The following is a 23,747-nucleotide window of genomic DNA, read 5'->3' as shown; positions in this document are numbered from 1 at the left end:
CACTGCTCTAGTCTCTCAGTTTTCTTTCTGAGATTTACACTTCCTTTTTTGAGAACTCCAGAAAATCTCTTAATTTCAGTGCCTTTCTGTGACAGGGACAAACTTGCATTGTATCTAGTTAGCTTGTGGCATGTGGATCTTAGTCACCAAGTAGGGATTTTCTGTGCTCAATGCTCGATGAAATCCAGCTACTTTCTTTTTTAGTTTATGCTTGGTGAAAAAGAGTATGGAGTCAAAGCTGTTTCTTTAAAAATACAATACTTGAACAGTGGTGTCATAGTTTACTGCAAGGGAAGCCTGACTATTCAAACCAAAGTTGTTAGCACACATCCTCCTCCTACTGGTTTCAAACCTTGCATCTGTATTTCCTCAGGCTTTTGACTTCATTCATGGTAGGTATCTCTGAGAATTCCCTCACCTTTTATATTTTTAAGGCTTTTTTCTCTAATTGCTTTCAAAACGGCAGATAAAAAGCAAAATGCACTTCAAAGATTACAAACTTGAACTGTCACCAAGGAAATTCATGACAGTAGAATACATTCATTTTGAGGCCCGGATTATATTAGAGACATACTAAGAATTTTAGTATTAATAGCTGATAGTATAAACTGAATTGAATGTTAAAATTTATTTCTATAAACTCAAAAGTTTTAAATATGTCAGTTAAGTGTACTTTGTTCATGTCAATATATAATGAACTTCACTCAAAGATTATTTTAACTTTCAAATTGTTACAGGCATTCCATTACCAATTTTGCTATGGGGGAATGATGTAGGCTAGTTAAAAAGGAGTACATTTTTACCCTTTGTCTTGTCATGCATGTAATTTCTATTTGTGTATTTCTGTATGTGTGTCACAAATAGTATCTGTGTAGTATGTAATATCTCAATATCACTTTGTTTATAAAGTCACTTGGATAGAGAAATTGAAAACAAAAGGGCACAGTTGACAGCATCTCAGCAACGTTTATATTCCATTGAAAATGAGATTAGGCAAAATGAAGATCATCTCTATGGTCATCGACGACACCAAAAACAGCTACAGGTAAAAATAGGTACAGTGTTAGTTTGTAGAACCTCCTCAGTATTTCCCTATTTTACTTTGACTTCTGCAATCTGTTTGGAATGCCTGATAGTTTTTAATGTTTGTCCTTACTTTTGTTGTTCGCTTTCGTGTTATTTATTTTTGTAGTATACTCTTACAATTGAGGACAAAATGATAGAGACCACATCAATCCTAGCATATGCTGTTGTTTCTGTTTGGTATCTTTCCCTCACCTTGTGCTAAATCTTATGAATTTCTACTGCTTTTTTTGACACTAGTAGTAAGTTGTTGCACAGAAGGGACACTTGCATCATAAAATGCTTTCCCTCCTTTATTTCTGTTGAGCCTTGCCTCTTCATTCCCAGAATCTTGTTTATCTTCATGCTCTTCCAGTATATTCTTAACCAATCTTGATATGCTGAATATTTCTTTGTTAATTATTCTTAATTTCTTTATAAACCACTTTACAACTGTTAGCCTCCTTTCTGTGGTCTCTGGTATATATATTTGTGGTGGGCAGTGGTGCTCCAGGTAGACAGTGTAAGCTAATACATACTATATAAGGTTATATTCAGTCAATTACAAGTAAGAAGCAGCAAAAAACCTGGCATGTGGTCTGAAATGCAGAAGATAAATATGAGAAGAAAAAATAAAATGTATTTTATTCAATTGACATTTCGAATGGAAATACAGCAACTTAATTCATTAAAGTGCATGACTTTCAGAGGAAGTTATAGCTTATGAAAATGAATTCCATAGGTGGGTGTGAAGAGTTGTGTCTCGTTAGTCATTAACAAAACTAAAAAATACAAGTATCTTCTTTCCTATGATGACCTAAATGAACAAATGTGAACTTTTCTCTTTAGTTAAGCTTCAGAACATGTATTTTCTTTTTCTTCTCAGATAAAAGTAAGAACAGCAAATGCAGAAATAGCGGATCTTGAAAACATGGAAGAACACCAGTCAGCAGACGTCCATGTATTAGTAAGAATAGATTATCCAATTATGTCTAATCAGCATATGAAATAATGTCTTTTAATGTTAGCAATGTTTTGAAATAAGCAAAGTTGAATAGTGAAGAATGTAACGCTATCCATAATTCTAAACATTTCTGTAAATGGAATGATTTTATTTATTTGTAGTGATTTAAGTGATTTAAAAAAATTTTCCCCAGGTTTTGCAATATTTTTCTTTTTGAATCAGAAAGTATTTATGATGATAATTCATTAGGAATGGTGTCATTTTCTAGGAGACAACCACAATCCACTTATTCTTCCTGAATTCCATTGTGTATTGGATGTATATGGGCCACAAATCCAGAGGGAAGTTACCTTGTTCTTTTTCAGTCTTTTCATCACAGCTCCCAAATAAAATCCTCTTAATTTTCAGTCACATAAATATGAAGTTTCACTTTTATTTTGCAGTTTGATTTAGATCCTACAAGGTCTATCAGTCTCTTCCTTTGGGCTTTAGTGACAATTACATTGAGCTGCTCCTATTCTTACTTGAGTTATAGAGTACTTCATGTAATACCGTACCCTAACAGTGATAGTAAAACAAAAATATGGTACAGTAGTTTACAAATGTGTCTCCTTTTATTATTCTTAACTTTAATACATTTTGACAGCAAGATGAAGTTGAAGAAAATAAGAGTAGGATGGAATCTGTAAAACAAGACATGCAGCTGCAAAGCAGAAAAATGGAAGAACTGGAAAATAGTCTCCAAGCAGCTGAAAAACAATTAGAAGAAGTGAAAGAAAAAATTCATCAAGTAGAAGAAATTGCTGGCCCAATTAAGGTAACAGTAATTTCATATTGTATTTTTGATTTGTTTCATTTGTGTGTCAAGGTGAATGAGGTTAAGAAGAGGTGAGGCAGGAGAAAGGAACTTGCTGTTTCCTGATACACTTAAGGTCTACCTATAAAATGGAAATGGAGAATTTCATCTAATGCATATTAGAAAATAAGCTTGGCAATATTTTGAAGGTGATATTGATTGTTAAGTGTAGCCACTGTAGTTTTTTATGTTTAAAGAGAGTTCATCTCCAGGTATCTTTAGTCATGGACTGAAAAGGAAGGAAAAACAGTTTCCTTTACTTTCCTTTCTCGTGCATCACATTTGTTGTTTTTACTTGTTTGTTTCTAAGAAACCTTGGCTAAGAATGTTCATAACTGTTCATTTCTCAAAATAGCATTTGAAGTTCTATATGAAGTGGCTGTTATTCTATGAAGTTACATAATCACAGAAGGTACCAGTACGTAGTTTTAATTATTCAAGACTACAGAAGGCACCTGGAAATGGCAGAGAAATAGCAAGACTTAAGATAAATAGCAGAATGGTGACATGCAAAATTTGGTATTGGCAAAAGGAAGACAGTCTCACATTGGAAAGAAGAACTCATAGTTTGAACATAGAAAACAGAAATAAGAGTCCAGGATATAGTATTGTAAACTTCTAGAATGATGAAATGAAGAAAAAAGATATGGGAATCTCTTGCATGTCTCACTTAAACTGTATATTGCTATGTAGTCAGCCCAAACTAAAAGAGCAAACAAAAAGAGTAATTAAATAGGTCAGGAAAGCAACAGATGAATGTGTTAGTTCTAATGTATCTTATATGGAAGTTCTAGAGATATGATCTATTTTAAAACAACCACTGTGCAAGGAAAGAGAATAGATTATTCAGAATATGAAAACATTATTGCTTGTTATTTAGAGTACTGAACACAATCGAGGGCAGCACTGAAATTTCTGAAAAGGTTTTAAATCAGATGTGTTAAGTGTTCTACAGTTGTTTAATGAGCTGCTGATACACATCAATTTGTGGTTTTAATATAGGATTAGAAAAAAGTAAGATCATCTGTTACTGTTGGTGATTTTTGGTTTTCTTGTTTGTTGTTTTGGGGGTTTTGAGGGTTTTTTTGTTGGTTTTTTTTCTGTTTGATTTGGTGGTTTGTATTTTCCTTTGTTGATAATGCCTTTTCCTGGTCTTAAAATCAAGAGGCATACACGGTTAGAAGGGGAAAAGAGATTTTACCTTGGTATTTATTTTTAAGGATCCTTAGGTGTACATGTTCAGGTCATATGCATCGAGATGCACCCTGCCGAGTCTATCTCTCTCTTTCCCTGTGTCTCTGTGTCTCTCTTCCTCCCCCCCAACATTGGGTATAACATTATAGGTTTTACTAATTAGCATATCTATCAAAGATTCCCCAATGAGAGGCTCAAGTGAGCCCCCCCACCCCAAGGAACCTTCCCCTGGATGGTTCTGTCTTGGTTTACAGAATGTGTTCTGGAGAGGACCTTGGGGTCTGGGGCACACTGATCCCTAGCTACGAAGCTTCTAAAATGTTTAGTCTCTTAGCTTGACAAACAAGTCCAAGAATGTAGGCAAAAAGCACCAGGAATACAGAAGTTGTAAAAGGTATAACGGGTATAAAAGAAAAGGCAAAAATGTTCATGGCATCATTTAGACAAGCCATCTAGTTGACAGGGATGAGGAAGAAAATTATGTCCTAATTCGTGTCATTCTTTATACCTCTTTGCTTCTCTGGAAAGATACATCACTTCAATATTATCAATACTTACATAGTATAGAGATTGGTGGTGAAGGGTCTGGAGCACAATTCCTGTGAGGAGCAGCTGAGGGAGCTGGAGCTGTTTAGCCTGGAGAAAAGGAGGCTCAACGGGGATCTTACCAGTCTCTACAACTACCTGAAAAGAGGTTGTAGTAAGGTTAGGGCTTAGTCTCTTCTCCCAGACAACAAGTGACAGGAGGAGAGGAAATGGCTTCAAATTGCACCAGAGGAGGTTTAGTTTAGATATTGGGAAAAAAAAATTCATGGGAAGGGTTGTAAACCATTGGAACAAACTTCCCAGGCGAGTGGTTTTATCACCATCCCTGGAAGCATTCAAAAAATGTATGGGTGTTGTACTGGAGGACATGGTTTAGTGGTGTATATGGTGGTGGTGTTGGGTTGATGGTTGGACTTAATGTTCTTAAAGGTCTAATCCAACCTATGATTTTATATTATAGGTAGAGCAGACACTGAATTTTCACACAGAAATACAGTTCTGGCTGATGTCACACAGGCATCAGAAGTTCCAGATAGAATGTAGTGTAAAAAGTAAATGCAGTTTTCTGAGCTTTAGGAGAAAGCATAGCTTTTTTTTAAAAATGAAAATATCACCTCAGGATATAATTCCTAAAATCATTGCATGTATTTATTTCTTGTCAGAATTGAGCACAGACTTTCTCAATAAACTGCTGTTAAGATCCCAGACTCTAGGAGGATTAGTGTTACTGAAAGCAAGCTAAATTAGAGCAACCTGTGGTATGTCCGTAAACACTAGAGAGATTCTCAGGAATCCACCCCAACCAGCTCACATCCTGATTTGTTCCAAACAGGCTGAATTAAACCAGGCTGAGTCAGAAGTGGAAAACAGTAAACGGCGTTTGCAGCACTATGAAGACAAACAGAGAGAGCACGTGGCTTGCATAAATAAGCACAAAGATTTGCTAGTTGCCAAAGGAAATGAATTAGAGGTACGTGTGGTGGAGGTTTTTTTTAGCTATTGAAGTCAGATGGTCCTGATTCTTCTAATATTTAATAATAATTCATTCCACTTGTATAACATACAGACCGTATTAATATACTCAGCTACAGTAAGTATTCTCTCAGCTGTGTTTGACTATGTAAAGCAAGTAAAGTAATTTTGTGTAAGTGAATTGAGGCCTCTTTTTTTCTGACAGGACACCATTTCTGTCTTGACAGATAAATTAGGGTTCATCCATCTAGGACCATTTCTTCCATCTTTTGCAATGAGAAAATTAAAATTAGTTAAAATTTTGGGTTTAAGCTAAATTGAACAGTATTGTTTTGGTTTCTTGGATGGTAGGTTTTTCCTTGTACAGACCCCATATCTGATCTTTTGAAGACTTACCCAATCAAGCTTTATTAACCAACTCTGAAATCACATCTGCAAAGACTTTTGGAAGACTGCCCTATTTAAATATGGTGATTTTGGTTCCTTATTTATCTGCGTTAGCTAAATAACTGTGATTGTATAAAAATCTTGAATATTTCAGTTCTTGGCACTGAAATAACTACCCATGTATAAGTGTTGTCAATAAAATTGTTAACTGGGTTTGCTGTAATGAAAACAGAAAGAACAACACAAAAATGCTGTTCTTGCTTGTAGTCCATGTTCTTCTGTAGCATAAAATATTTGTTGTGAAGACTAAAGAGATTTTTGAAAAATATGACAATTCTTTGAGTTTCAAACATTCCGTTAGGAAAAAATGGCAAAAGCAAGGCAAATCTTCTCAGAGCGCATCACGGTCACCAGAACTGTTAAAAGTCTCGATGCAGAAATGAATCGCTTGAGAGAGAAGATAAATTCAGAAAGCAGTCACCGTGGAAACAGAGAAGAAATAATACAGTAAGTCATCTTTACTGTCTAAAACAGTTCAGGTAGGTTGGGAAAGAGAGGGGAAAGAAGAGTTTTCTTACTGACTCACTATGTATTTATGTGTGTTTTTAGTACTTAAGCTGTGTATGAAGGTGTGGAAATGTGTTGTACTAATCCTCAGCCAACCAGTACTGAACAGATTTAGGAGTCCTGAAACACCTTCCAGTGATTTTAAGCAGCATCTGTGCTATATATATGATGTTACCAATAATCAGATACTCTCTTGAAGTATCCCAGTTATGACTACACAAATTTAACTTGCCATTGTTTTGTGATGCATTGAGTATTAAGCATAATTCTAGTTTGAATAACTAATGCACAAGTTAGGCAGTTCCTTGAGGTTTTGACTTCAGTGGATATCAAGGAAGCACTCCCCTCAGATATTTGTGAACATGGGTAACTCAGTCATTCATTCTCCTTGGTGAAAGAGTTTATTTTCAAAAGAATTATAAATAGAATTAAGATTTAATTTTTGTCCACATTTTAATTGTCAGCAGTGTCTTACTTGACTCATCAAATGCTTTTAGCTTTAACACAAATCATCACAAGAAAGTTTTCATTTGAATATTCTGACTATCAAAATTATTTTCAGCATTTACAACAATAGCTCAGTTTTAATGTAATGCATATGGCTCCTAACTTTTCTGTTAATTAAAACAGGCAATTTCGTTATGCAAGGGAAAGATACGAGGATGCAAGCAATAAAGTAAAGAATTTGAAGAGATTTATTGCAGTGCTGGATGAAGTAATGACAGAGAGGCTCAAAGTGTATCGGCAATTCTTAAGGTGGGTTTAAGGCTGTGTTCACAACAATCTTTTTAACCTAAGCTTGCTCCCAGTTTCAATATTACCGTGCCTGGCAGTTTAGAGGCAGCCTGGACTGACAGCTGGAAAAGCAGTGTGGTGTGTTTTGCTTTAACCCAAAGGCCTCAATTGTGTTGCCTTCATCCAAGGCAGTTGTGTTTGAGTGCTGGTTTTGGTCAGTAAAATACCAGCAACATACATGGACTTGAAATAATCTGGGCTGTTACTCATTTTAATTGATTATAATTAGTGGTGCTGAGCTCCTATAATTTCATTGTGGGCCAAATATTTTTCCTCTGCCCTATGATGAAAAAAATTTGAAGATCCTGATTCAGATTCTGTAATTTGACATCTTCTCCATTACTGGGTGTACACCCCTTCTGTCTTGCTTCAGTCCCTTAGTATCCTATACCTATCCGTGAAGATTTTGTTGTTGCCTTCCTTCAGAAGGACTGGTCTGTTTTCTATTGCAGCACTTTATTATTTTCTTTAACAGAAATTGCAGGATATTTTGATTGTTTCTGCTTTTTGTACTTTTTGATTTGCATTTGGGGGAGGTCCCAGTATGATCGTGACAAATGGTGATGATGAGGAGAATCCCAACCTTTGCAGGTAGAAGTACAGCTATAATAGTGGGCAAGATTTATCTTCCAAATCCAATGCTTGCCTTTTGGTTCCCACATATGTCACACTGAATCTTAGTCCTAGTGGCCAAGTTTAAGAATGAATTCCACCTTCGGACATGTTTAAGAACCATAGTTCTTTCTTGGAAGGAACTGTTGCGTATGATCTAGGATATGCTAGAATTGAGGGGGAGGGGGGTGGACAGAGAAATTAATACACAGTATTCTTTAATTCCCAGAATCTAGTAAAGGCCATGCCAACTTGTTACTGTGCACTCCTAGTACTGAATAGGGAAGCAGTGGAATGTGGTAATTTTCTGTTGAGGCTCTGTAGAAAGCTCCCACTTGTTACAACCCACCCCAGAAGGCGAGGGTAGCCTAGGTTCTTGTTGATAGATCCCTTGGGGCACATTGGAGTGAAACAACACTGAATTGGTGTTTGTGTGTATATATCCCTATATATATATGTAGCATTTATTTTTAGAAAAATTTGGTTGCATGGCAAAAAACAGGTATATAGCCATTTTGGTTGTTGCAATCCGTAGTATTATGACAACATAAAAGCATAAAAATATTGCTTAAGAAAATGTATAAGAAAGAGAAGGAAAGGATAAGAACAGGAAGATCACCCAACCCATAGGCTTTACAACAAGATTTGGTTTTTGCAACTTCAGTGTTGGTTGAAGCTGCTGTTACAGACTGGGTCTGTCAGATGGTGAAAGAAATGCCCAGAACACAGACTGTCTTGGGTTTATATTCACTGAGGCTCAGCTGGGAATGTCCAGATACCTCCCCTGGGGTGGGGAGTTTCACACTGGATGATGTAGTGTTGTGGATCACAGGGCACTTTGGGAGTCTTTGACACCTTCTAGGATGATACAGCTGTCTATGATGTCAGTGCAGCTGAGTCCAGTATGGCCCATCAGCAGAGATTAACCACCTTCAGGCTACTGTGAATGGCCCAGTACTTCTGGCAGGGAAGTAATCACAGCTGAGTTCACCTGAGTAAGGACAAAAAGACAGGACCCGCCTCCAGGATTTGCCTCTTTCCTTGCCTCCTTCAACACCAGCTGTAGCCTGAGGTGGGCTGTGCTTGCCCTCTGGGTACTTTGCACATCAGCAGCTTGGCCCCTGAATGTTTGAACCATCAGCATCCAAGTCTCTCTTCCAGTATCACTTGTGGATACATTCTTCTCCCCACACCTGGGTTGGCTGGACAATATTATCCCCTTTATCTTATCTCAGGTTCCCATCACAGTTTGAATTCCTGTTAGTAGGTATACTTGGGCTTTGGTGGTCGCACATGAGCAGCTGTTTCTCTGCAATTTGCTACAGTGGGCAAAAGTCCTTTCAGTGATTGTAGGAATGTTTAAACTGTTGACCATTTCAGTCTCTCACACCAATCTGTTAAAATAATGTTTAAGAAAATTCAAAGCTGTACATCTGGATTTCTTACATTCTTACTTTGTGTCAGTGATTCTCTCCAGTATGTTTAATGTCACCCACTTGAGAGCATAATTGATTTTGGGAGAATGTTGTTAGTGGAGCAGGGCTTAATACTTAATGATGTGGGACTGTTGATGAAAACCTGTTGTTGCTTTTTCATGTATTTTTAATCTTGCTGCCCTAATGTTTATTTGCTTGATTTAAGGAGCCTTTCTATGCAATGCAAACTCCATTTTGAGCACTTACTACGTGTTCGAGGTTGCTCTGGAAATATAATTTTTGATCACAAGAATGAGACACTTTCCATAACAGTAAGTTATTTTATATTACTTCAATTACCATAATACATAATGAATTATTATTTGTTTTAGTCTCAGATGCTAGAAATGCATTGCAAGTGATAGACTAATTCCCTCTCCAAAATGTGATAGCTTAATTGTAGTGTTACAAATATTCTGATCAAGTAATCAATCATATAAAAGAGTTAGTTATGATTACAAGTAGAAAATTGTGAAGTATAAGGTATAGAAATGTTAGGAGTGTTGTGTTTGAAATATGCAACCACAGGAACCTCACCAAGAAGTTACTGGACTTCCTATGTTTTGGTCAAGACATTATGGAGACCATCATGCACACCAGTTATGCTGGTTGGAAACCCCCCTACCCTTCCCATCTTGGTTTGAATATCAAGGATTCCAATCAGTGGACCACAGTAGAGACGACCAATGATTGTTTTAGGATAAGAATATTGATGAAGTTATATGACTAACAAAACAAGTCATTGTAAAGGTTAAATTTAAGGAGCAGGCAAATTATGCATAGTATGTAAAAGTATTTATGTAACAATGATTCAGAAGAAAAGGTATATAAAAATGGCTGGATTTCATCTGTTGAGCGGAACACATTGGAGGAGTTTCCAAAAGCCTGAATGAAGAAGTGTCTGCTTATTCACATCAAATCAGTGTTGGATAAGTTTCTTTTGTCCTGTTTGGTGACAGTAGGATGTTGTTGAAAACAAGGAAGAGCAGAAACATTGCCATTTTAAATGGGCAGGTTGCTAGATTACAAAGAAAAAATGTGGATTGTTGTTTTATGCCAATAATAAGAACTTAAGTAGTGAGTCATCCTAGTCAGTCTTTCAAAATAACTCACTCCTGTTTCATTGATAGGAAGTTCACCAGTATTTGTGTGATTGTATAATGGCTCTAGCTGTTATTTGAACAACTTTATGCATGAAAGTTTCGATACGGTTTTTTTCTGTGTACCTTTTAACACACATCCCAAAAAGTTTTGTCATGGATTTATTAGCTTTTTTTCTGTGGGAGACTTCATTTTAGGGATTAAGAGGAAAAATGTGCAGTGACAACATAAATACATGTTGCAGTCCTAACTAGACAGGTGAAGCACATGTATCTGAAGAATTAAATTCAATCCATAAAATATCAAGTCATTACTTGACTTTATCAGAATATATTTTTTTTAACAGCTGATGTCTCAGCAGGGATCTGTATTTAGTCAAGGAATGTAAGTTGTAAAAAGAAAATGGTTCCCTGCAAAAAAGATCCCTCTTCAAAATAATCCTTATTTGCCTGCTTAACTTGTTAAAGGTAATGTAATTAGCAGGGCAAGAAAATGCCCAAGTTGCATGTTACAGAAGGAGTGCCACAAGATGTCATCATAATCAATGTAACCAAATGGCTGTTCACAATGTTTCATGTATTCCACATAAAAAAAATCTCTTCCTCCTTTAAAATTCTGCTGTAAATCAATCACCTGCTTTTTTACTGTAGCTGGTAACCACTGGATTTTACTGTAATGTAACTACACTGGTTGACATTTATTAAACATCGTTTAAGAGCTATTGAAAATAGAGATTTGTATAACAAAACACTGACAGAGTCATTCAATCTGTTCAGTGTGTATGACTGTGATAGAGGAAGTTTCAGTCATCCTAGAAATGTGTTACTAAATGGTTAGGAGCCATTGCATTCCGGAATGGCAGTTGCAGTGAAATGCAGAAAATTGTTTTCAAGTAATCTCTATCTGTTCATTTCTAATGTGTTTGCTATTAGAATTATGATTCTGTTAGTATGGCTTCATCTCAGATTTAAAAATTGCTCCAATATTTTTATTTCAAGGTTCAGCCTCGAGAAGAAGAAAAAGCTTCCCGTAGTGATCTGAGATCCCTGTCAGGAGGTGAACGTTCCTTCTCCACAGTTTGTTTCATTCTTTCTCTGTGGAACATTTCTGAATCTCCTTTCAGATGCATGGATGAATTTGATGTCTACATGGTATAGTTTAAACTTAAAACTACGTCTCCCATTCTGATGTGTATAAATTAGTGAAATCGTTGGGTTGTTACTTGATTTGCTTAGATTTAAAACCACTGTAGTTAACTGTAAATTATAAAAAGCCCCCAAACCAAAATCAAAATCCCCAAAACAAAATCTGTTAGGGATCTTGTTGACTTCCGTGACTTTTGAAGCTTATTTTGTTTCTGAACTTGGTATGGAGAAATAGGAGCATTTCTGTTAATTTACGTGCTCAAACCTTTGTTCAGCACAAAAATAATAAATCAGCTATTACTCTGTTTGTCAGAGGTTGACTCTGCATATTGCTGTGACAGTCTGGGCATGTGCTTTGATTTCTGCCAATTTTGAGATCAGTGTGGGGTTTTTTCAGAGCAAATGCAGCAATTGAGTTCACTGTTGCTACTCATTTTATAGAAACAGACTTCAGCTAGTAGCATGTTTCCAAGATGCTGAAATGCAGAATAATGAACAATAAATACTAAGGTTATCTAAAACTGATAAATAATACCTTTGTGTACAGCTTCCCTGTACAGGCCACTAACCCATTCTGAAATTTATTTTCTTTTTTTTTTTTTTAAGATTTATTTCCTACTTATTAATATGCAGGGTGGTACGAGTTTGAGAAAACATTTATTTCTATGAGACAAAGATTTGATACTGGCTTATTTAATTTTGCCTCACTGTCCCTTCCTCATCAATCATTTATTTGCTAGGAATCACCTAAAGGGAACAAAGATAATATAGTTTATATTAAAGAATTACAAAAAGGACAGTAGGTAGTGAAGGTAGTGAAGCAGTCATTTTTCAGCCAACTTTCAAATCATAGGTCCTCTTTTAAAAAAAGTTAGTTGTGAAGAAATTTACCCATCTTTCCTGAAAAGTGTGGATACTCAGAACTGTAAGCCTTGCAAAGAACTTGCATGCCATCTGTTCCATAAATAATTCCACACAATTTTTCTGTCCACCACAGTGCCAGTAAGTGCAGCCTTACTGTCCACACGTTCTGTAGTTACTCTTGGCGTAATCACAGATCCCCACCACACGAGGACTCCACGGTGTGTTTTTGTGGGAGATCTCTGGTTTCATGAGGAACACTGCACAGCATCAGAACTTTGTTAGTCCTTGCTAATAAAAGCTTCCTGTTGCACATCCTTTTCAGTAAGCCTAATGCATAAGGTTACGTTCAAAATAGCAATAATGATAGTAACAGTAATAATCCTAATAAAAACAAGCTCCATGATATCATAGCAGAGGTTTCATGGAGCCCCTAAATTCTTTCAGGTGATTTTTGAGTCAGGATTTTACAGGAAACATTATTCTGCTAAAATACAGTTCATCTCAGCATACTCAGTAAAGAAGTACTGTATGTACATCAAAGCTGATAGAAAAACACTGTGAGTAGATGAGTGTGTGATTGTTCTGATAGGAGCCTTCCATTGCCCATGTATACTTAAAAGTACAGTTTAAGAATTTCCCAGACTATAATTTGTAGCCTTTAGAATTTAACCCTTATGTTTACCCAGTTTTTCTTAGCTTTTATTAGTATTATTTGGTTATTTTTCTGTAGCTAACCTTGACTGTATAGCAGTTAATTCTGGTAGGTTTTCTAGAATCATATTTTCTAGTGTATTTATTGCTGTCAGTATCACTACCTGACAAATGTTTTGTCTTTAGGACATGGTTAACAGAAGAATTGCCATTGACATGATTCTGGAGAGGGCTGACTTTCAGAGGCATCGACAGTTCATTTTGTTCACCCCCCTGACCATGAGGTAATACTGTGTTTTATTTCAGGATACAAGAATTGCAAGGGAGTTCTCTTGCAAGGAGTGTAACTTGAAAAAGTTAAGTACGAGGAGAAAGAAATTCTGCTGTTTGTAGCAGTAGAACATAAACAATTAAGTAGTTAATTACTGATGGTTCTGGGAATTTAAAGGATTTTTTAAATAGGGTTTTTTTTTTTACCCTTGCTTACATTATTGTAATTCAGTGGGACTTGAATCGGTTTATCTGAAATGAAACAACATTTTGAAATGTTTTATTTTGTTAAAAAGGAGCTTCTTAGCTTAGAGCCCTGTATGTCCCTTTCCCCTTCCAAATATAACAAAAGACTTAGAATTTTTTTCTATTAATGCTACAATACTTTCAAGGTGTTTGTCTTTTGAGTTGATTTTATTTTATTGATTTTAATATTGCCGATCTTGAGACTCATAACTTGCACCATTTTTTGAACATTTGATGTAGTGGTTCAAAATTCTTTCAAAACCCCCATATAAATCCCTGGTAGAGCCACTCCCAGCTTAAGGGGGCAGTCATGTGTCTAACCTTGTGCAGCCAGCTCCTCTCTATTAACCCAGTAACCAGTGAAGTCTGAAGAGGGTAATTAAAGCAGTCTTCAAAATGAACTTGATAGATTTATTCCTAATTGTCTTCCCTCACTACAGTATATAAAAAGTAGAGTAGTGGTATCTGTTGTTACTTCAGTGGAAATGGTTCTGTGGAGATTTTCTGAAACCAATAAACATACAGGACTTTTTGTATGGCTACTGTTGAAAAATTTAATAATTCAAGTTCAGTTTGGTTTTGTTATATTGTTACATGTTTCATGTTCAGCAAACAATTTAACAAAAATACGGGAGCAACTTCAGGAAAAATCCATTTAGGATAATCAGTGAAGAAGCCTGACTAAATGTGTGCTTAATAACTTTGCTCATTCTTAGTACGATGTGATTGATTACATGTGTGTATAGTGTGTGCTACTTCAGGATCTGTAAGGCAAGTCCTTATTTGTATTCCATCATATGTTCATTTGGAGGTTTTCATAAAAGAACGTTTTCTCTAATTAAGGCTGTCTAATTGTTAGAAATCACATGATTGAAATGACTGCTTATCTTTACCTCAAGCTTTTACTGAAGTCAGGGTCCAGGATCAGTTCAGTGAAGTCCAAACTTCGCCCCATGTTACTGTTTTTTAAGACTGTCAAAGAAAAAAGATGGAGTTATTCAAAGGAAAATATGTAATGTAAAGAATTAAATGGAAATACTAAAATTTGTGGAGAAGAAACGCTGCTTAAATGATGCATCCTTTATTTTTAGTTCTCTGCCTATGAGTCCCCATATTCGAATCCTCCGCATGCCAGACCCTCCAAGAGACCAAAGAACATTGAATTTCCAAAATAGGAATAACAGAGATGAAGATCAATAAGTATCTCTGTATGAATATGGTATAATATTGAAGACAAATGTAGAATAATATGTGTAAAATTATTGCTTCCTGATGCTGAAAAAGATGATGATTTGTTAGATAGTCTCAGGAAGATATTTCTGTATTGTTATTAATAATTTTTTAAAGGATTACTGTGTGCACAGAACAAGAATAAGCACAGTTTGGATGAGGAGAAAATTTTGAATGTTCTGTTGATATTTTTAGCTACCAACTATAGAATTTTTTTATCTGTTACTCTGTTTTTTCTTCTTGAAAAACGAAATATATTTTGTATAACTATGAAGTAATATTTTAATAAACCGTTTGAACTAATACTTGTGGTAATGTTTTAGTGTCTCTACACACTTAAATTAGCATTAAGTTAAAAATATTTTCGTCCTAGCTATGCTTTATTTCTTAAATGTGTGCTAATTAATACATGCAGTAAAATGTGTTTCATTTATTTTCCAGTGAAACCACAGTAGCTGAACATGAGAAGCTATTAGAACTTATAGTTTCATAATTAGAAAAGGGAAAAATTTATTTGTAGTATGTTATCTTGGTGGGAAAAAAAATCCTTTCATTCCTTTCCTAAGGAGTATGAGTGTCTTTGGACATGAGCTTACAAAACCTAGCAAGTTGTGTCATTATAAACCTAGTTTCTTAGTTCCAGTAGACTAGTTCTTGCACACTCTTGAGTTCCAAGGTATAGAATAAGTCTCTAAATGTTCATTTTATTATGATAAACTAAATAGACACAAGTCTTTCCAATCTATGGGAAGGAAGTAGAATAAGAATTTTGGGAAATAATACAGTAACTTTTGTACAGCATTGTAGCCCTGTGTTTTGTTGGGTCTCCCTGTCTTTCCTCCCCTCCCACATCTCCCTGGGACTAGAGCACTTAAACTTGATATATTTAGATATTGCAAGCATTTATTGGGGATAAGAGGGAGAAAGAAGAACCAGATTTTTCAAAGTCCCTCAAATTAACCTTTTTTTCTCTCCTGTTCTTTTTTTCTCCAGGAACTTGAAATTGTTGGCAGCTCTTCAAAAAAAATCATTTTTTAGAGTTCAGCTGCTTTTCTTTTTTGCTGTTGTTTTGGAGGATTTTTTATTGTTGTTTGATGTTATGTGGCTACAAAAGCCGTTGAGACTACTCAGAGAAAAACATTCAGCAGTTTCTGCACTTTTTTAGTGAATAGCAGTTCCTCAATAAAACCTTATTACAGTGTAAGTTTTAACTTGACTTTGTACCTTAATTTGTTTTCAGTCACAGCACAGTATTAAACTTCTATGTTTCTTTAAAATATGGAAGCTAGGTAAGACTTGAAGGAAATATACTTCATAGAATCATAGAACCATAAAAAATGGTGAGTTGGGAGGGACCCATCAGCTCTATGATGTTCCCAGTTGATCTCTGGCAAGTTGAAGTCCCTCATAAGGAGAACAGCAGTTAAGCTGGAAGTGTCCCTTAGTTCCTCAGAGAACCATTTGTCAGTGTCATCGTCCTGGCCAGGAGGTCTGTAGTAGACTCCTAAGATGACATCTCCATTTTTTGTGTCCTTTGATTCTTACTTAGAGGCTTTCAGTGGTGCCATTGCCAGCTGTGGGCTCCATACATTACATCCCTTCCGTGATGTCCAGTGCTACCCCATTCCACATCTGCCCTGCCCATCCCACTGAACCTGTAACCATCCAACAGGGCACTCCAATCATAGGACTTATCCCACACAGTGTCACTTAGTCAGTGATATCAAATCTCTGGGACTGGGCCAAAGGCTTGAGATGGTCTTGTTTGTTCCTCATGCTGTGTGCGTTAGTGCAGAAACATTTTAGGTGTGGTGCTTTGCAGCCAACAAACCTGAAGGAGATGGAGGGATCCCGTTAGTGCTCATTTTCTCAAGTTCTGGCATACCATCCCATTGCTCCCCACTGGTAAGCCTGGTTTTGTCCCCTTCCCCCTTCCAAGCTGGTTTAAAGTTCTGTCAGTGAGCCCTGGTGGCTCCTGTGCTAGTTTCCTCTCTGAGACAGGTGCATCTCATCAGGTGTCTGTAGAGCAGGTGTTGAATAGATCATCCCATGGTAAAAAAAACAGTTTTGTTTTTACTTACATCAGCCTTGGAGCCATGTGTTGACCTGGTGGATCTGCCTATTCCTGTCAATATTATTCCTTGTTACCAAAAGGATTGTGGGAATTGCTACATGTGCTTCTGATCCTTCAACCCAAGGCCCTCAAGTCTCTTTTGATTGCCCTCAGCATTCTCTTTGTTGTTTTGTCGCTGCCACTTAGAACAACCAATAGTGTATGGTAATCAGAGGGCCTTAATAGACTGGAGAGTTTTCCAGTAATGTTTCTTATTTGTGCCCCTGGAAGTCATCAGAATTCCCTGTGAGGTGAGTCTGGTCTGCATATCAGGCCCTCCATTCCCCTTAAAAGGGAGTTTCCTATTACAGCTACCCTTCTTTTCCTGTTAACAGAGGAGGTCTTGATGTGGTGTGCAGGAGGTGTTGCTTTAGGAGGCCCCTCTGTCCCAGAAGGACCTTTGCCCACCTCATCAATTGTCTGGCCTTTTTCCAGAGCCTCATACCTGTTGTAGAAAGTTCCAGTCCTACTTGTTTTCAGAAGGAGGAACCTCCTCCTGGTATGTGGAGTGACCTGCTTCCAGCCTTCGTCTTGGACAGACCCTTGACTAAAACCCCTTTACTAATTACTGTGCAGGGTTCTGAGTCCACCTGCTTCTCCACTACAATGGAGGTTTGAGACTCCTGAGAATCTTGAGACTGTGGCATCTCTGTAAATAGCCTATCTCTTGCTTTTTCACTCAAATACTACGCAGCCTGTTCACTTCCTCCTGTAGCCTCTTCACCTGGACACAGCTCCCCAACCACAGCACACCTTCTGGGGCTGAAGGGATCTTTTTGTGCTCTTCACCAGATGCTGACTCTGTTTGCCTCTATTGGCAGACCTCGGAACACCCAGGGTAACAGGCAGACTCCTGGCAGCTGTGAGGAGGTTACTGACAAAAGAGGACGTGGGATTTTTGCTGATGTGTGTGGTGCAAGAAACAGTGGCCACCGACTGAAGTGGGGAGGTTCTGGCTGAGTTAACCAGGAGGAGGGATTGTTCATGATGAAGATAAGAGGCATTTGAGCATGTTATGCAAACAGGCTGTAAAATCTGTGTCCTTGGAAGTTTTTGGAGTCTATTGAATAGACTCCTGCATCTCCTTCAAGCAGGAAGCTGGGCAAGAGATCTAGGAAGTTCCTTACCAACATGAACAATTCTATAATCCTGTAATTCAAGGTACTTACACCTTTAGAATTATGTGAAGATACTGGGGGGCACCTTGCAAATTGCATACTTGGCAAAACTTGTCTGGAACTAGCAGGTCAAGGGACGTGATTCTACCACTCTCTAGTTGTGAGATCCCAGCTGGAGTACTACATCCATGTCTGGGGTCCTCAGCGTAGCAAGTGCATGGACCTGTTGGAGCAGGTTCAGAGGAGGCCACAAAGATGCTCTGAGGGCTGGAGCACCTCTGCTATGGAGACAAACTGAGAGTTGTGTCTGTTGAGCCTGGAGAAGGCTCCAGAAAGACCTCATAGCACCTTCCAGTACTTAAAGGGGCTACAAGAGAGCTGAAGGGGGACATTCTGCAAGGTTTGGTGTGACAGAACAAGGATGAGCAACTTTAAACTGACAGATAATAGATTTAGATTAGATATTAGGAATAAATTCTTTATTGTGAAGGTGATGAGATGCTGGAATAGGTTGCCCAAAGAAGTTATGGACATCCCATCTCTGGAAGTGCTCAAGATCAACTGGGATGGGGCCCTGGGCAACCTGTTTTAGTAGAAGGTGTCCCTGCAGGGGGGCTGGAACTGGATCATCTTTAAGGTCCCTTCCAACCTAAACCATTCTTTGATTCTAGGACATGATCATGAGCCACATGTTTAGCTTGACTTGATTTTATGATGAATTTGGAGTATTTTTCAGACATGATAGAATGGCATTGCATTATTTATCCTGATTTTCTTCAGCATCCAAAAAAAAAAAAAGGCAAGAGTGCAGAGGCAGTAAAGAGTAAAGCATTTATCCTCATTAGTACTTCTATAATGAGTTGTGTGGAGAAAAAAGCTTAAGGAAAATTAGTGCATTCCTACTGAGCTAACACTTCAGCTTTCTCCCAAGGTTTTACAGACCTACTTGAAATACTGGAGGAGGTGGCAACAATTCTGGTCTTTGGTTCAAATCAGTACATTGTATCTAATCTACCCTGTACTTGATGAGGATATGTTCCTGACTGTATAATTATTGTAAGCATATTTTCATGGTGGAGGATTAATTCTGAATAAGCAATTACTGAAGCCCTTGCATGGATGCACTTATTTTTGCAGTGATCCTACTGAGGTCTCAAAACTATCATATGCCTGGTTCTTTTAATATAGAGTTTGCTATAGGGGCTACCTAGAGAGAAGATTGCAGTGCTGACGTTAAGTTTTTGAATTTGACTGTGTTTGAGTTGTCAGCCATTTTGGATGGCAGTGCATTGCTTAATGCTGCACTGAAGTAAATGGAGCCTGTCCAGCCTGTCCATAACTTCAAGGTCCAGGGAAACATCGAATGAGGTATTGCTTCTCATACATGTAAACCAGAGGCATAAAATCTGAGAAGTATTCATTGTGGGCATATCATTCTCAGAAGTATGTAATTTCTAGAATGTGTGTTTTAGGTTACGGCCAAATGCATGAATTATATCCCTCCCTAATTTGCTAAGACTATATTACCTGGGTAGTCTAAGTAGAATTCTGGTATTAGAAAATGCAGTTGATATTTCTGCTTTTGCTGTTTGTTTGGAATACGAAGCAAAATGAGAGGATGGCTGTGGTTGTGGCAGCAATTGATTCTATGATCCTCCCCACAACAGCTCTTAGCAAACTGTGTAAAACTGTTTTTTGTTGCTTGTTTTCTTTTCCCTTTAATTTTAAGATGAGCTTCACTTTTTAAATTTGAAAATACAGAGAATGATTTGGTTTGTGTCATGTTTTATTGTTTGATTTTTAGCTATTAAAAGTACGGTCTCATTTCTTCATAAGGTAAGAAAGAAATATCAAACATGCAATTGTAGGATGTTCAGATTGCTTTTTTTTTTTTTTTTTTAAATCCAGCAAGCAACTAACTGTTTAAAGCATCAGGGAAATGGGGCATAGGAAAGTTTTATCTGCAATTTCTGCAGTCTGATAGTTCTTCAGTCTTTCCCAGGGGTGTGTAGAACTTGTCACAGGATAGAGAGAAACTTGATTTGTGAACATAGAATTGAGGAGGAAGTTGATTCTCCTCACTATCCCTCCTTTATCATCATACTTTATGCTTAATTTATCAGTAGTGATTTTTAACAACATGTCTGTTTATATTAAACACAGGGTAGTTTAGTGTCATATGGTAAGAGGAAAGTCTCTTACTTCAGGAGGGAAAAACACTTAAAAACCAGGTTTAGGCCAAGAAAATAAGCTGTGTTTGACCTGCACAGCTTAAAAAGCAGCACGGGTCTAGTAGGTGTGCTGGTAAATCTTAGCAATAGCATCTTACAGCATCAACAGCTGCTCCATCCCTAAATACAAGAACTACAACTTTTGGTTTTGTATAATATGACTCTTCTAGTGAGTGAGTGCAAAGTAGTTTTTTTCTTCATGCTTCAATAATGAAATACATATTTCCCAGTGTACAGTGAAAGATAATTAAAGAGATTTAACTTTTTTTTTTTTTTATTACCATGCTGAAGACATGAAATAAGAATTAGGGGAAAAGGTCAAATGTTATAAATTTATTTTGTGACATATATATTGCAACCTCTGTGGAAGCTTTTGAAAATTCTGGCAAAGATCAATACACTTCCAATAAAACCTTTAAACTTGCAATAAAACAATATTTTAAACATTATATATATATATATTTATATATATTCTTAATTAAAGGGTTAATTTTATCAGGATTTTCTTTTTTTTAATATACTGCATTCCTCTGACATAGCTCTTTCCAGATTGAAGGGATGCAAATGAGGTAAGAATTAAGGCAAACCTAAAAGGCATGCAAATGAAGTACATTTATATCCACTGACAATACAAGCACGTGTGGATCAGACTTGGGAGCCGAGGAGCTCTTCACTTCTGTCTGTCCAGTACTACTTTACAGCAGAATGGTGACATGATTTATAATAAACAGTTAACATTACCATGGGAATTCAGTGTCACTAACATTACTCAGTCTAGGAGACACAGAGCTAGCATCAGTAAAACATGAACAATAAATAATATAATTCACTGCAGCACAGGCCTGCTGCACAGGCTTCAGAGGAAGAGGATTGTTATGAAATGACATTGCACACATCACGTTGTGGCAGTTTATTTTTATAATATATACTTTTAAAATTCTTTAGCAAATGACATTCTCATGCACACAAGTGTTTCAAACACAAGAAGCAAGTCCATTTATAGGTAGTCCAAGCAAATTTTTGTGTGTGTGGAAATAGCTGCAAACTGAATGGAACATTAAACTTCTGTGCAGTCTATGACGCGTCGTACATCAGCTCATTTTTGAATGTCACACTGCAGGAGTAATACAATGGACGGATCACTCTTTGCAGCTTCTTTGAACTCATCCAGTGTGATCTGATCGTCTTTGTTCTTATCCATCTTACTGAAGATCTTGTCTACCCGCTGCTCAGGCGTCAGACCATCCTCATTCATTTTCATCATTATCACAGTGCCCACCATTTTGTAGATGGCCTTTGGAAAGAAACCAAATGGAAAATTCAGCATGAAATTCAATCTAATTTTTTTATGTGATATTCTAACAACAAAATGATTGCAAAGATTTTTTGGTTGGGTTTTTTTGGGGTTTTTTTTTCAAAATCCAGTGTCCAGAGACTTAAACCAAGGAGGAATATATTTTACTTTGTTTAGATGTAGGTTTATTTTGCTTACATTTTGCAGCCCAGAATGAATTTCTTTGTCTTCCTGTAAAACTCTTGTGACTTACTCTCTCGATCAATTGTTTAGTTGAAATATTTCACATAAATTCTGAATAATTAATTTTAGAAGTCATCACCTTTAAATAGGTTTCTGTGTGTACATGTGGGCACAATCTGATGTTAACTACTGTGTCAAGTTGCCAGCAGATGATGAAGGAGGCAAACTTTATCCTTCCTCTTATATGTTGTGGTCATCTTTAAGCCCATCTGTGAGAGCACACTTAAAATAGTGTGTTGTTATCCCTGTAAATTTGTGTAATCATCTGAAGTTAATCTCCAGTAAGGCTTCAGCAATTTCATGGGTGTCAAATGACTTTGAGATTGGCTTTGTAAATCCTGTGCCAGGCTGTTCTTATGGTTAATCCATTCATCAGGGAAAAAAAAAAATCTCTGGATATTTAAAAGCTTATATGCACATATGTACTCTTTGCAATTCTCCAAGATTACATCTAATAACATGTTAGTGTGCTTTTACCACTTGGGCACCAGTCAGTGCAGGATTAATGTGTGCAATGTGCATTTAATGTAGTGTACAGCCTCTGGTGAGCCTAAAATCTCAACTCTGTGTGAAGAAGGAATCAAATTTTATTAATGTTGTGATGTTTTTGAATGTCATATGGATCTCACCTCTATAATTTCCAGCATTTCCACTCTTGTAATTTTACCATCACCATCCAAGTCGTACATGTTGAAGGCCCAGTTCAGCTTTTGCTCAAAACTGCCTCGTGAGGTGATGGACAGGGCACAAATGAACTCTCTGAAGTCGATAGTCCCATCTCCGTTTTTATCAAAGGTTCGGAAGGCATGCTGGGCAAACTTAGAAGCATCTCCATATGGAAAGAACTGCAAAATAAAATAATATATAGAACTGTGTAAATGCAAAGGAGAGAGCTGTATACCTGCCTGCAAAACACCAAAGTGAGACATTTATGAAGAGTGGCTGATGAGCTTTGTGGGAAACTGAGGATCTGCAGTGTAAGGTTCTCTAACAGTTACACTGGAATAATTATTAAAAACTTATTTCTACAAAAATCTCTCAGGTTTCCACAAGCCATAACAGAAATATATATAAAGCTGCTTGAAAGCTAAATTAACTAGGTGAATCTTAAGTTGGTTGTAAATGGCAGTTTGTGTGTAATGTTCTCTGACTATGAAATACAGCAGCCAGGGTGCATTCTAAGAGAATTTTAACTAGCCCTTGACATGTTGCAACCAAGTATATGCGTGGGATTGTTGTTATATAACTTCATTTATTTAAAAAAAAAAAAAAGCCACACATAACATAAAAACCCCTTATGAACATATGTTCTGTTCTGCCAACCAACATTCAAGTACATGAGAAGAGAGACTCAGTTAAACGATACAGTGCAATGCTTTTCATGTTTAATATCCATTAGCAGTGAACACTAACTGACTGTAGCTTAACAAAATATTTGAAATGACCATAACATGTAGGTTTTCAGCTGATATATTTTCCCCTCAGGAAGTATATGGTTTAAGACATTTGAGCCGGTAGTTGTTCTTTCTGTGGGCCAGGCTCAAGAAAACACACCCCTAAAGAAAGGGGGTTTTAAACCAGTGCTGAAGTCCTATTGCAGTGCCAGGACCATACACAAACAATGTTTGTTTCTATATTCCCAGCAAAACTTCATGGAGGTTTTCCTGCTCCTAAAATATAAACATGTATTACTCCTCATGGGAGAGCCAGCTTATTTTGTGCTTTTAAAAATTCCAATTCTTAGTAAGTACTGCATTTATAATGTAAGTTTGAAGGAAGGTCTTCAGTGGCAGCTTAAGTGGGGCTGCATT

The 23,747-nt window shown here is 36.9% G+C and overlaps 2 protein-coding genes across 6 annotated transcripts in view; one reads left to right on the top strand and one right to left on the bottom strand.

Annotated features, from left to right (window-relative positions):
* SMC6 (structural maintenance of chromosomes 6) overlaps positions 1-16,077 on the top strand; it is a 40,734-nt gene extending 24,657 nt beyond the window's left edge. For 3 of the 4 annotated variants that reach the window (XM_082301611.1, XM_082301608.1, XM_082301609.1), the window contains 10 exons: positions 910-1,045; positions 1,949-2,029; positions 2,673-2,843; positions 5,455-5,592; positions 6,343-6,488; positions 7,179-7,304; positions 9,597-9,702; positions 11,530-11,682; positions 13,378-13,475; positions 14,799-15,328. In XM_082301611.1, the coding sequence (XP_082157737.1) occupies positions 910-1,045; positions 1,949-2,029; positions 2,673-2,843; positions 5,455-5,592; positions 6,343-6,488; positions 7,179-7,304; positions 9,597-9,702; positions 11,530-11,682; positions 13,378-13,475; positions 14,799-14,907 (1,264 nt within the window). In that variant the 3' untranslated portion in view covers positions 14,908-15,328. Of the gene's footprint in view, positions 1-909; positions 1,046-1,948; positions 2,030-2,672; positions 2,844-5,454; positions 5,593-6,342; positions 6,489-7,178; positions 7,305-9,596; positions 9,703-11,529; positions 11,683-13,377; positions 13,476-14,798; positions 15,329-15,930 lie in introns of those variants that run through there. The other variant, XM_082301610.1, reaches the window with a different exon arrangement.
* Positions 16,078-21,495: 5,418 nt separating this feature from the next.
* The window catches only part of VSNL1 (visinin like 1), a gene marked incomplete at both ends in the record, with an annotated part of 46,162 nt that continues 43,910 nt past the window's right edge, over positions 21,496-23,747 (bottom strand). The window contains 2 exons of one of the 2 annotated variants that reach the window (XM_082303044.1): positions 21,496-21,693; positions 22,566-22,781. In XM_082303044.1, the coding sequence (XP_082159170.1) occupies positions 21,496-21,693; positions 22,566-22,781 (414 nt within the window). The remainder of the gene's footprint in view (positions 21,694-22,565; positions 22,782-23,747) is intronic. The other variant, XM_082303045.1, reaches the window with a different exon arrangement.

This window comes from Coloeus monedula (genome assembly GCF_965178545.1).
Source record: "Coloeus monedula genome assembly, chromosome: 2".
Classification (NCBI taxonomy): Eukaryota; Metazoa; Chordata; class Aves; order Passeriformes; family Corvidae; genus Coloeus; species Coloeus monedula.
This window is presented reverse-complemented; position numbering and strand designations above follow the sequence as displayed.